General features: G+C 43.6%; 1 protein-coding gene across 1 annotated transcript in view; it reads right to left on the bottom strand.

The window, feature by feature from the left end:
- Window positions 1–8104: 8104 nt before the first annotated feature.
- Window positions 8105–14681, bottom strand: part of LOC120054971 (1-phosphatidylinositol 4,5-bisphosphate phosphodiesterase gamma-1-like) — a 64299-nt gene continuing 57722 nt past the window's right edge. Inside the window, exons 27-35 of the mRNA XM_039002770.1 lie at window positions 12972–13068; window positions 12699–12823; window positions 11884–11983; window positions 11473–11618; window positions 11134–11248; window positions 10673–10834; window positions 10466–10554; window positions 9668–9855; window positions 8105–9594 (exon numbers count right to left, since the gene is read on the bottom strand). Coding sequence (XP_038858698.1) covers window positions 9534–9594; window positions 9668–9855; window positions 10466–10554; window positions 10673–10834; window positions 11134–11248; window positions 11473–11618; window positions 11884–11983; window positions 12699–12823; window positions 12972–13068 — 1083 coding nt within the window. The 3' untranslated portion in view covers window positions 8105–9533. The remainder of the gene's footprint in view (window positions 9595–9667; window positions 9856–10465; window positions 10555–10672; window positions 10835–11133; window positions 11249–11472; window positions 11619–11883; window positions 11984–12698; window positions 12824–12971; window positions 13069–14681) is intronic.

Genomic DNA, 14681 nt, shown 5'->3' with positions numbered 1-14681 from the left:
ATCTGTTTATTCAATTATTGCAACCACACTGCTCGCGCACGCCAACGAGCGTCTGCGATGCCAAGGGCTAAAATAGAAGTCATTCCTATTTCTGACGCAGATCGCGCTGAAAGTCCTGCCTCTCCCATCTCCTCATTGGTTTATAGAAGCAGGTACCCACGTGCCATCTCCTCATTGGTTTATAGAAGCAGGTACCCACGTGCCATCTCCTCATTGGTTAAACCCACGTGGGTGATTGAAAGACTAACTGTTTTGCCGGTTGTCGTGGTAATACTATGAAAGTTTAGATACATCACCATATAAGTTCAACGATGAAAAAGCATGGAAGGAGGAGAGATGACTAGAAACGATTCGGTTGGCCGTTTTATGTGTAGATTAATTTGTCGGAGTAGAGGACCTTGTGCAGTTCAGGTAAAATAACAACTCAATGTTTATATCCCAGGACAAATTAGCTAGCAACAGCAAGCTAGCTAAATAGGACAAATTAGCTAGCAAGTGCAAGCTAACTAGCTAAATTACCATACATGTTTAATGCTTTTCGACCTGTCCCCAAATTAATATCATTGGTTCAGAGTTTGTTTTGATATTTTAACCTGCGTGTCGTGATCGGTGTAGGGGGACAAAATACATTTATGCACGATAGCGCCCCGCGTGCAGCCGGTTTGGGTTCCGTGTAAAAGCCGTTGGGGGATTGGGTTCTAAGCTAACTTATTCGATTTTTTTTAAATGGTCATCCCATGGATCATTTAGCTAATTGATTTGGAATTTTTTGACCCCTTTAGGTATTTTATGTAAAAAATGATTTGATATAATATTGAATTTGGCCTTTACTACTTTAGCACATAGAAACGCTTTGAATAACATATTTATAAAGACAGGTCTTGAAGTGTCTGTCCTATATGTAGGAGATATAATATTTTGTTTTTTTGGCCACATATTTAACCCCTTATTTTTGTTGCCACTAAACGACCTCCATACTTCCATTTGTTTTTATGGGTGACCTTCAGATGAGCCCAGTGACACTTGTGGAGGTCATAGAGCAAACTGTTTTTGTGAGAAGACCAATTTTTGGGATGTCTCATGGTCTGACAAACACCGATGTAGCTCGGCCACCATAGATGGACGCACGAGTGCGTCAATAGACTCTTAAGAATTAAAATCTATGAATTATTTTAGATTATTGGCTATAAATCGATCTCTGCTATAGTGATGAAACTACTCTCTCCTGCTGCGCTACGATGTAAGGATTGCAGGCATGTGCTTTGTCAGTGGCTGTGATGTAGGGTTCAGGCAAATCCCAGCTTCAAGTGGTTTCAGAATTCACATCCTACATTACACATATATAGTGTCTGTGGGAACCTGGGCTATCGGTCAATGCAAGCCATTTCGATCTACGGTGTCCACAGATCGATTTATACATGAAAATGTTGGTCGGTACCAGAACCACGCAGGTCCCCTAAACTTGACATCTATATAACAAAGCCACAAAGTCAAAATTTGCTATATCATAAAATGATGAAAACAAAAATGTAAGGTTAGGGTTAGGCATAAGTTTAGCAGTGTGGTTAAGGTCAGGGTTAACGTAGGGGTTCAGCTTAAAATGACATTTTAAGAAGATAAATTGTGGAAATATAGGCATGGTTTATGACATTATCTCTGTGTTAACTAGTGATGACCCACAGCAACGCCTAGACCTAGGCATCGAAAGGAAACCCCTGGGTGGGCTGTCACTAGTTAACACAGCCACAGAGTCCAAATTGGCTATTATAGTAAAAATGTATGAAAACTAAAATTCTCCTTTTTAAAGAGAGGCAGGGTTTAGCCATAATTATGACTTTGTGGCTATGGTAACTAGTGACAACCCCTTGGTTGGGAAGCACGCTCATGATGATAGAACGCACAGAATGGAACCAGCAGAATCCAAATCCATCGGATGTAGTGATCGCAATATAGTAGCCATAACTAGGAAAAGCAAAGTTCCAAAGGCTGGGCCTAATATAGTGTACAAGAGGTCATACAATACGTTTTGTAGTGATTCCTATGTTGTTGATGTAAAGTATATTTGTTGGCCTGTAGAGTGTAATGAGAAGCAACCAGACGCTGCACTTGACATTAATGAAATTGCTTATTACAGTTACTAATAAGAATACACTCATTAAGAAAATGACTGTAAAAACTGTTAAATCAGGAATTAAATGTTGATGAGGAATTAAAAAATGGTTTGGTTGAGAGGGATGATGCAAAAGGAATGGCAAATAAGTCTGGCTGCACAACTGATTGGCAAACATAGTGCAAATTGAGAAATAATGTGACTAATCTGAATAAAAAAAAGAAGAAACTATACTATGAAACAAAGATAAATGTCATAAAGAAGGATAGTAAAACACTTTGGAGCACCTTAATTGAAATTTGGGGCAAAAAGGCAAACTCAGCTCCATTATTCATTGAATCAGATGGTTCATTCATCACAAAACCCACTGATATTGCCAATCACTTTAATCATTTATTCATTGGCAAGATTAGCACATTTATGCATGACATGCCAAAAACAAACGCTGACACTACACATCCAAGTATAGCTGATCAAATTATGAAAGACAAGCACTGTAATTTTGAATTCCGTAAAGTGAGTGTGGAAGAAGTGAAAAAATTATTGTTGTCTATCAACAATGACAAGCCACCGGGGTCTGACAACTTGGATGGAAAATGACTGAGGATAATAGAGGACGGTATTGCCACTCCTATTTGCCATGTTTTCAATCTAAGCCTACTAAAGAGTGTGCAAGGTCTCCTCTCCTTGTCTGTCAAATCAACCAGTGTGTTTTCCCATTAAATTCCCTGAGTACCCTAGCCCTTCAGTTGGCTCTGATTGATTCAGGAGCTGCCGAGAATCTCTTAGACAGCGCACTGGCCACTGCATTACGCATTCCTTTGGTTCCCCTACAGTCACCCATTCCAGTTTGAGCCCTGGATAATCGTCCAATAGGGACAGGGCTCGTACATCACATTACTGTTCCTGTTCCTGTTTCTTTGCTGACCCATGACACTCATTCAGAACAGATCACTTTCTTGATTATAGACACCCCCACGCACCCCATTGTTTTAGGTCTCCCCTGGTTGAGTTTGCATAACCCGGTTATTTCCTGGTCTGAGAGGAGACTGCTGGGTTGGTCGCAGGAGTGTCAGGGGAGGTGTCTCGTGGTGTCTGTCAACACCACTACGGTGGAAAGTCCGGACTGTGCTTCTCAAGTGGATTTACCACAGGAGTACCAGGATCTGCTCTGGGTTTTCTCAAAGACCCAGGCTACACGCCTGCCTCCCCATCGCCCCTGGGACTGTGCCATTGACCTGTTGTCTGACCCAGCCCTCCTGAGAGGACATGTCTATCCCCTCTCCTATGCAGAGACTGAGGCCATGGAGACCTATGTAAAGGAGAGTCTCCAGCAAAGTTTTATCCGCCCCTCTAAATCACCAGCCTCCTCAAGCTTCTTTTTTGTCAAAAAGAATGATGAGGGACTGCGCTCCTACATTGATTATAGAACACTGAACAAGGCCACCGTCAAGTTCAGCTATCCTTTACCCCTCATCCCAACCATCATCGAACAAATGTGAGTATTACGAGTATCTCGTAATGCCATTTGGCCTGTCTAATGCTCCTTCAGTATTCCAGGCCTTCATCAACGAAGTGTTTCGGGACATGCTGGGACGGGGCGTAGTGGTCTATATAGACAACATTTTGATCTATTTTGCTGACCGCGTCCAGCATGTCTCGTTAGTCAGGTCTGTGCTGAGAAGACTGTTGGAGTATGATCTATATACAGTATATGTTAAACAGGGGAAATGTTTGTTTTTCCAGCGGTCCATGTCCTATATGGGCTATCTCATCTCCACGGAGGGACTGGAGATGGAGGAGCAACGCGTCAGTGCAGTCAGGTCATGGCCCATCCCCAACTCCGTTAAAGCAGTCCAGCGATTCGCCAACTATTTCAGGAGGTTCATCCGGGGCTTCAGCACGGTGGTCGCGCCTCTTACCTCCCTGCTGAGAGGAGGTCCCCAGCGGCTTCGTTAGACGGTGGCGGCTGAGAGGGCGTTCGAGACGCTGAAGGCACGTTTCACCACTGCTCCCTTGTTGGCACATCCCGACCCCTCACTCCCCTTCATCGTCAAGGTGTATGACTCCGGGGTAGGATTCGGGGCAGTGCTGTCCCAGCGTACCGGAACCCCTTCAAAGCTGCGGCCCTGCGCTTTCTTCTCTAAGCAGCTGAGCCCCGCCCAGAAGAACTACGAGATAGGGGACCAGGAACTCTTGGCGGTCAAGAAGGCTCTGAAGGCACTAACTGTCACGGATCCCCCCGGTACTGCTGCTCATTCTGTTCACCAGTTCTGGAGGTCTACGTCATCGGCTTTCTAGGCTTCACTGAACGGATTCATTATCATCAGCCTGGACTGTCTTGTCTGATTACACACACCTTGTCTGATTACACACGCCCCGCCCAGAAGAACTACGAGATAGGGGACCAGAAACTCTTGGCGGTCAAGAAGGCTCTGAAGGCATGAAGGCACTAACTGTCACGGATCCCCCCGGTACTGCTGCTCATTCTGTTCACCAGTTCTGGAGGTCTACGTCACCGGCTTTCTAGGCTTCACTGAACGGATTCATTATCATCAACCTGGACTGTGTTGTCTGATTACACACACCTGGTTCCCATTTCCCCTGATTAGTATGTTATATATGTGCCCTCTGTTCCCTCTGTCTTTGTCGGTTATTGTTCCCATGTCTGTTGGTGGTGTGAGTACCTATGCGTTGGTGCAGCTGTTATGCTGCGTGCTTTATAAACTCAGCAAAGGACCCTGTCTTTCAAAGATAATTCGTAAAAATCCAAATAACTTCACAGATCTTCATTGTAAAGGGTTTAAACACTGTTTCCCATGCTTGTTATATGCACCATAAATAATTAATGAACATGCTCCTGTGGAACGTTCATTAAGACACTAACAGCTTACAGACGGTAGGCAATTAAGGTCACAGTTATGAAAACTTAGGACACTAAAAGAGGCCTTTCTACTGACTCTGAAAAACACCAAAAGAAAGATGCCCATGGTCCCTGCTCATCTGTATGAACGTGCCTTAGGCATGCTGCAAGGAGGCATGAGGACTGCAGATGTGGCCAGGGCAATAAATTGCAATGTCCGTACTGTGAGACGCATAAGACAGCGCTATGTGAGACGCCTAAGACAGCGCCCTCTTTACAATCCCCAAGTCAAGAACAGACTGTGGGAGGCGCATAGTACTACACTATCTTGTGAAGAGACACACACACACACACACACACACACACACACACACACACACACACACACACACACACACACACACACACACACACACACACACACACACACACACACACACACACACACACACACACACACACACACACGATAAGATATGCACTCTAAACACAAGTAGACATGGGTGTTGTATTGTAAACATGTGATAGTGGAGTAGTGGCCTGAGGGAACACACTAAATGTATTGGGTAAAGTGTTATGAAATGCAATATTTTAAATTGTATATAACTGCCTTAATGTTGCTGGACCCAGGGAGAGTAGCTGCTACCTTGGCAGCAGCTAATGGGGATTCTTAAATATGAAAAAAATACAGTCTTTATCAAACAATGTTATTTTTTACAACATCAAAATACGTAGTTTACACTGTACGGATGCCTGGGCCTTGTTTTTTGGGGTGAGCCTAGATTGCTATAATAATAATAATAATAATAATAATAATAATCATCATCATCATCATCAAGCATGGACGAAGAAGAAATACAGCAAATTATGAGTATCTACCTGAAACTGCTTTATTTTAAATGGAAACTTTATGGTTTTAATAACAGAGTAATAATACTGGACAGTCAGTATATAGATACAGAGAGTTATTGACGAGTTTGACATAGAAGCCCCAAGAAACTGCATTGTAGTTAGCCTGAACAGCCACCAGTGGATGCTGTTTCACCTGTTCAAACTACAACGTAAAGTAGGGGGGGAGAGAAGGAAATGGGGACATTTATTTCAGCTATTATTTTACAGATATAAAGTAAGGTACAGTATCTTCAGCCTGCTCTGAAGTCCATTATCATATATATCTATATGTTCTTTCTTTTTTTAAACAGGTTCTGACAGTATACATGTGTGATAAATAAAACAGGTACATACAATGAAGAATTAGTAGATAAAGAAAGTGATGGAGATGGACAGGAGGGTCAAAGAGGGAAGAATAGAGAAAGACAGGGTATGCCACCCAAATGACACCCTATTCCCTATAGTGCTCTAGTTTTGAAAGACAGTGCACTTTGAAGGTAATAAGGTGCCAATTGGGATGTAGAGGTTGAAGCGTTGCGTGGGTTGAAGTTGCCCCCCAAACAACAGATTAGAAGTCAGATTAATCAGCCCCCTTTGATTAGAAATGCCAACAAAACCTGACCTGACCCCAGAAAAATCCACTCAAAAACTATCTTTAGTCCACTTTTGATATTAAGAAATTAAGGATTTAACATGGTCCACACACACCAACACAGTTGTGAAGAGGGCACGACAGTGCCTTTTCCCCCTCAGGAAGCTTAAAAGATTTGGCACGGGCCCTCAAATCCTTAAAAAGTTCTACAGCTGTACCATTGAGAACATATTGACTGGCTGCATCACCACTTGGTACGGCAACTGCAAGGCTCCCGACCGCAAGGCGCTACAGAGGGCGAAGAGTACAGCCCAGTACATCTCTGGAGCTGAGCTCCCAGCCATCCAGGACCTCTATACCAGGTAGGGTCAGAGGAAGGCCCAAATAATTGTCAAAGACTCCAGCCACCCAAGGCATAGACAGTTCTCTCTGATACCGCATGGCAAGCGGTACCCATGCACCAAGTCTGGAAAGAACAGGACCCTGAACTGCTTCTACCCCGAAGCCATAAGGTTGCTAAACAAGACTGCTAAACAGCTAATCAAATGAATACCCGGACTACCTTATTTGACCCTTTTTTGCAACTCTCTTGCACTGACAATCACACATACTTACACCCCAACACACACATATATTTTTCAACAAACTCTCCTGCACTGACTCCATGCACACACACTGGACACTCACACCACAGGAGGTTGGTGACACCTTAACTGGGGAGGACGGGCTCGTGGTAATGGCTGGAGTGGAATTAGTGGAATGTTATCAAACACATGGTTTGATGCCACTCCATTTGTGCAGTTCCATCCATTATTATGAGCTGTCCTCCCTTCAGCAGCCTCCACTGACTCACACATACTTACACTGACACCCCAACACACACATATACACATAACCGTACACATGCACACTGACAACACACACGCTGCTGGCAGCCTGCTACTGTCTATGATCTATCCTGTTGCCTAGTCACTTTATCCCTACCTACTGAATATGTAGCTACCTCAATTACCTCGTACTATTTTTAAAAATATATATTTTTGTTATTATTTATCTTTAACTGCATTGTTGAAAATCCTATATCTTGAAAACTTGACTGGTGACAAAACCTTTTGGGACTGTATCAAATCACATTTAATTTTTTAAAAGCTTGGTAAACAACAGGTGTAGACTAACAGTGAAATGCTCACTTATGGGTCCTTTTCCAAGAAGCATCATATGATGTGGTAACTGACACTTTGCTTCTTGAAATTCCAATAGGTTGAAAACTTGACTGATAACATGCAAAACATTTTGAACTGTATTAACAGTAGACTAATGAAAAAATACCAATATATACACTTAACAAAAATGTCAACACAACATGTAAAGTGTTGGTCCCATGTTTCATAAGCTGAAATAAAATATTCCAGAAATGTTCTACACGCACAAAAAGCTTATTTTCTGCTGATGAGTATTTCTGTCTGTAATAAAGCCCTTTTGTGGGGAAAAATTCATTCTGATTGGCTGGGCCTGGCTCCCCAGTGGGTGGAGCTGGCTCCCCAGTAGGTGGGCCTATGCTCTCCCAGGCTCACCCATGGCTGCACCCCTGCCCAGTCATGTGAAATCCATTGATTAGGACCTCATTTATTTATTTCAATTGCCTGATTTCCTTATATGAACTGTCACTCAGTAAAATCTTTGAAATTGTTGCATGTTGCATTTATGTTTTTGTTCAGTGTAGTTTTTGAGTGGATTTTTCCTTTAACAACAACTTGGTGGGTAGGATCTGTAAATGTGACAAGTTGCAGTAAGGTAAAAGTTATAGATAGCCCTTGTTTGCCATTGTTGCATCCCAAATGTCACCCTATTCCCCAGTGCACTACTTTTGATTAGGGGCTATAGAGAACAGGGTGACATTTGAGACCCACACCATGTTTCTCTGATCCGATCAGCATAGCCAGGTAAACACAGACCTGAAGAAAACCTATAGGTCCAAGACAGAGTCCTGGGGTGAGAGATTACTTATATTTCTGGTACTCTCTCTCTTTCTCCCCTCTCTCTCTCTCTCCCTCCCTCCCTCCCTCCCCTCTCTCTCTCTCTCTCTCTACTGCTCTGCTTCTCCTCTTGCTCCTTAAAAGGTAGTGTATTATATTATAGTATATTATAGTATACTGAAAAGCCCTTTAAGTAATACATGACAATATGACATGCAGTGTTAGTAAGTCTCTAATGAACACAGTAATAAAAGTCCTGTTTGTGCTCTCCCAGGTAAAAGAAGAGGGGTCCATTTTGGAAACAATACCACATCCCTACCACTAGAGGGCATTAGACTCCAGTCCCTGCTGTTAGTTAGTCTGCTGCCCCAGGATAGGAGAAGTAGACTTTAGTCTTTGAGGAATAGACTTGGTCCTACTCCCATTTAAAAGCCCTTTAAAAGCCAGTCCATGAGTAGTGGTTCCCATTTTCTCTCTTTAGCCATTTTTGTGCCACGGCCAAGATAGTAGATTCTCGCTCTCATAGGTCCTCTGTGGTCAATAAAATAAGATTATTCCAGTTTTCAGTTGTGAGACCAGTTCTAGCACGGAGAGATTTTGAGTCTGGATTACGCCTATACTAATGGTTGACTCTCTGACACACTACCTTACTCTCTTAGAGGCTATGGGTGTATCCAAAAAGGCACCCTATTCCCTATCTACAGTAGTGCACCATACCCCTATTGGCCCTGGTCAAAGGTAGTGCACTATATAGGGAATTGGGTGCCATTTGGGACACATATCCTGTGTATTCTCCTTATAGATTAGAACACCGCTACTCTCAGGTCAGTTCAGTTTATCTGACCTCGCTGTTCAGAACACTGAATTCTTTTATAACCCTTTTCTCATTCTAGGTTCCATTTCTGAAGGTTTTTGTTCCATGAGATTAGTGTTTTTTTTGTTTATTTTTATCCAACACACTGTGCATCTCTGTGTAGTCTATGCACACATATAGCAGGGGTAATCCAGTTATTAGTAGATTGAATAGTCTTTCCATGGGTGTAAGATCATCAGTGTGCAGCAGTAGAGGGGGACTGGTTGGTTGGTGGTCAGATGGGCATTTTAGTTCCGCTTGGCCCCCACCTGCTGCCTCAGCTTCTCCCTCCTCTTCTTCTCAATCAGCCTGGAGATGGGAGGCAGAGATGGAGCAGTTACAGAGAGAGGTTCTGTGTGAATGTGTGTGTATGTGTTATTACCTGTGGTTGCGTGTCTCCACTAGTTCACTGAGCTGATCTTGTGCTGCTCTCAGCTCCTCCAGACTCTGCTGATAGCTGTGGTCACCTCCTGACCCCGCCCTCTCCAGAATTGACACCTGACTGGACAGCTCACTGGTGCGGTCTCTCAGCCTTTGGATGGACGAGTACAGGTTCTGATCATCTTCCTCCTGTTAATCATCCAATCAGAACACAGAGTGGTGGCGTGATGCTGTTAGAACCGTTAGAACACTAAGCCACTGATGTTGTTCCAAATGGCTCCCTATACCCTATGCCCCTCAAACTCAACTCTGGACCTCGAAGTCAGTTACTCTCCTTTTTGCATTGTTTAGACCTGGGAAAACCAGCAGGCTCTGGACCTCGTAGGGTAAGATTTGAATAAACCTGCCCTTTATAATACACCACTTTTGACCATAGCTCCATGGGACCTGGTCAAAAGTAGTGCACTACATAGGAAGTAGGGTTTCATTTGGGATCCAGGCAGTATAATAATATATGAATTGGACTCCAGAGTGCCGCAGCAGTCTAAGGCACTGCATCTCAGCGCTAGAGGTGTCACTACAGACACCCTGGTTCGAATCCAGGCTGTATCACAACCGGCTGTGATTGGGAGACCCATAGGGCGGTGCACAATTGGCCCAGCATCGTCCGGGTTTGGTCGTAGTAGGCCGTCATTATAAATACGAATTTGTTCTTAACTGACTTGCCTAGTTAAATAAAGGTTACATTTAAAAACAATAAAAAATAAACAAAATCAATTTGAGTTTGTTAGGGGATTACCTTGGCGTTGACAATCTCAATGTGAACCAGCAGAGAAGCCAGCTCCAACTCTTCACTGTAACTGTTCTTTAGTGGAACACTCCTGTAGCCTGACAAGTCACCACACACACACAGACAGTTAATATACTATAGTATTATGATATAATATTATCTACTATGATATATCTACACACACTTCCGAAAACACACACACTCACACACACCAACCTGTTCTTAGTGAGCGGACAGGGTAGATGGCCTGAGCCAGGAAGTTGGGGTCAGAGAACATGTCCTCCTCATAGACCAAGAAACGCAGGAAGGAGAAGGACGGATTATGGACGTCAAACACAAACTGCCTCTGAACCCACACTGGGTTCAACCCATTGTCAGCTGGAGGGGGGGAAGGGGTGGGGGGAGGGAGGGAGCAAATTCAAATAGAGGGTGGGAGGAAGATAAATGTTTTCTTTTGACGTTCAGTAAGCAGGAGCCCTACTGTACAATTTAATTTAAACATTTGGAAGAAACCCAATGCCACCTGGTCAGCCCATTACAACCAGAGACAGAGGCTATGTCCCAAATGACGTTCTAACCCAGGGCCTTGGTGGAAAGTAGTGCACTATATACGGCCACAGTCAGGTTTCATGCAGTCACAGCAGGGTGCTGTGTGATTGGTGTGTGCTGTCTCATACCCACAACGTCGGTCTTGCTCTTGCTGCAGTCGTAGTCGGCCCCACACACCTCAACCTCTACAAAGGGACACACTATACTGCGGCCATTCTTAGGGAGGTGACGAGCTCCCAGTACCTGACACAGGCAGACAAACAGAAAGGGAGTGAGAGAGAGATTGTGTGTGTGTGTGTGTGTTTGTTTGTTCTAGTAGTGCACACAAGAGCGTAAATAAATAAAGCAGGTAAATTAAAAGTGTGTGTCTCCTGATGGAATGTCTCCTGATTGGTTGTCTGACCTGTAGTCGGATGGTGATTGGCTCCAACCTACCTGTAGCTGGATGGTGATTGGCTCCAACCTACCTGTAGCTGGATGGTGATTGGCTCCAGGCGGAGGATGTCCTTGTCAAAGGGGTCAAAGGTGTCATCCCTCATGATGTCAGGCTGGGGCACGAAGCCACTCCCCCCACCCAGCATGAATAAAGCCTGGTTCAACTGCATGGGCTTGTCTACACACACACACACACACACACACACACACACACACACACACACACACACACACACACACACACACACACACACACACACACACACACACACACACACACACACACACACACACACACACACGCACACACACACACACACACACAGCATAATGTACATATAATACACAATCACATACAAATAATAAATACTTAAGCACACCACAAACACAGCTCCTGCATGGACTTGGAAAAGAGCGAGAGTCAGACACACAATCTCCCTCACCAGGTGTCTGGAAGTTGAGTGCAACCAGCTGGGATCCACAGAGCCACATGGGTAAAGGGTCGTAGTTAGAGGAGTCTAGTCTCTGTCCTCTGGGGTAGACCTGGAGCAGAACATACATTACTTAATATGTTGGTTGTGGGTTCGATTCCCGCTGGGGCTAGCCATACAAAAATGTATGCACACATGACTTTGTCGCTTTGGATAAAACCGTCTGCTAAATGGCTTATATACAGGTAACTGCCAAAATAAAGGAAACACCAACATAAAGTGTCTTAATAGGGCGTTGGGCCACCACGAGAACAGCGTCAATGCACCTTGGCATAGATTCTACAAGTGTCTGGAACTCTATTGGAGGGATGTGAACCCATTCTTCCAGGAGAAATTAAATTGTGTTAAATTAGTGTTTTGTTGATGGTGGTAGAAAACGCTGTCTCAGGCACCGCTCTAGAATCTCCCATAACTTTTCAATTGGGTTGAGATCTGGTGGCTGAGATGGCCATGGCAAATGGTTTACATTGTTTTCATGCTCATCAAACCATTCAGTGATGACTCATGCCCTGTGGACGGGGGCATTGTCATCCTATTGGGGCAAAGACATGGTAGCCAAAATCATGGCCTGCCCAGCATTTTATATATGACCCTAAGCATGATGGGATGTTAATTGCTTAATTAACTCAGGAATCACATCTGGGTGAAAGCACCTGCTTTCAATATACAGTACTTTATATCCCTCATTTAATCAAGTGTTTCCATTATTTTGGCTGTTACCTGTATATTATAATATATATTATTAAATTATTAGAATATTATATTACCCGGGAGAGCTGGCGACGGTTATACTGCAGGAAACGCTTCCCTCTTGCCCGCGTGGCAAACTTCTCTGCCTTGGTCTCTGGGAATGATGACATATCCCGGAAACATGCCCGCTCTGTCCCGATCTCTGGAAGGGAGACAAAACAGGGTCACACACGCACACACACACGCACACATACATACATACACACACAAACACACACAAATGGTCCATTTAGAGAGGTATAGGTAGAGAAGTAGAAAGAGGATAGGTAGAGTAGTGTGTCAGTTCTTACTCTCTTCGTTGAAGGGGACAGGTCTACAGTAGACCACCAGCTCAGAGAGCTCCAGTGCGATTTTCTTCCTCCTCTCCATCTGCTTCTCTTCCTGCATCTGTTACCATGGAGACCAGACCACACCGCCAGCATCAACACCAACACATCAGAGCTTCTTTCCTATTTTTAGTGTACCTGCACTGATATCTGACCGTACATTTCATATAAACTACAGTAAGAGTACTACAGTTCTTCTCTGAGCTGCAATTAATGAGATATAGAGTAGCTACTGATTCTCAGGATAAGGTACAGATGATGTGTGTGGTGGGGTTCGAACCTGTATATGTGTGTGTGTGTGTGTGTGTGTGTGTGTGTGTGTGTGTGTGTGTGTGTGTGTGTGTGTGTGTGTGTGTGTGTGTGTGTGTGTGTGTGTGTGTGATGCATTACTAATCTGTTTGTGTATGTGTAAGTGTGTGCGCCCATGTGGTGTGTATGTTTGTGTGCCCATGCCTGTATGTGTACAGTATATAAGTGTTTCCGCTGCGCTCATTTAACTGTGGCGATCCACCACAGAAAAATCATTGCCACTATGCAGTTTTAATGGCCTTTGTTAAAAAGATTGCACCATTTTTAGCAGCTTCATGGTTAAGCACATTACCTCTCTGCAATTTACCATGAGTGCATAGGGGGCTAGTGGGGATAAATAAACACTGGTAACTTGGGGTAAAACGTCACCCTACCTCAAAATAATTTTGACATTAAGTGGTTTGGGCCATAAAATTCATCAATAGGATGCTAGCTAGTTAAAAGATCACATTTGGGATCTAGCTAATGATTAGGCCAATAGGGTCAAAGCAGATAGGCAACCCCAGGCTTCAGCCTACCAACTTTTCCCAGCTACATATTTTTCCAAAGGAAACACGGGTATATACAGTATATATACAGTTGAAGTCGGAAGTTTACATACACCTCAGGCAAATACATTTAAACTCAGTTTCACAACTCCTGACATTTAATCCTAGTAAAAAACTCCCTGTCTTAGGTCAGTTAGGATAACCACTATATTTTAAGAATGTGAAATGTCAGAATAATAGTAGAGAGAATTATTTATTTCAGCTTTTATTTCTTTCATCACATTCCCAGTGGGTCAGAAGTTTACATCCACTCAATTAGTATTTGGTAGCATTGCCTTTAAATTGTTTAACTTTGGTCAAACAGTTCGGGTAGCCTTCCACAAGCTTCCCACAATAAGTTGGGTGAATTTTGACCCATTCCTCCTGACAGAGCTGGTGTAACTGAGTCAGGTTTGTAGGCCTCCTTGTTCGCACACGCTTTTTCAGTTCTGTCCACAAATTGTCTATACGATTGAGGTCAGGGCTTTGTGATGGCCACTCCTGTCACGTTCCTGACCTGTTTTCCTTTGTCATGTATTTGTTTTAGTTGGTCAGGGCGTGAGTTGGGTGGGTTGGTCTAGGTTTGATTTTCTATGTTGGGATTTTGTGTTCGGCCTGGTATGATTCTCAATCAGAGACAGGTGTCAATCGTTGTCCCTGATTGAGAATCATACTAAGGCAGCCTGGGTTTCACTTGTGTTTTGTGGGTGTTTGTTCCTGTGGAGGTTTTGTTGCCACACAGGACGGTTTCGGTTTTGTCACGTTGGTTGTTTTTGTATTTTGAAGTGTTTTGTTGACTTTCATTAAAAGAATGAACACTAACCACTCTGCGTTTTGG

The sequence above is a fragment of the Salvelinus namaycush genome, chromosome 10, assembly GCF_016432855.1.
Source record: "Salvelinus namaycush isolate Seneca chromosome 10, SaNama_1.0, whole genome shotgun sequence".
Classification (NCBI taxonomy): domain Eukaryota; kingdom Metazoa; phylum Chordata; class Actinopteri; order Salmoniformes; family Salmonidae; genus Salvelinus; species Salvelinus namaycush.
This window is presented reverse-complemented; position numbering and strand designations above follow the sequence as displayed.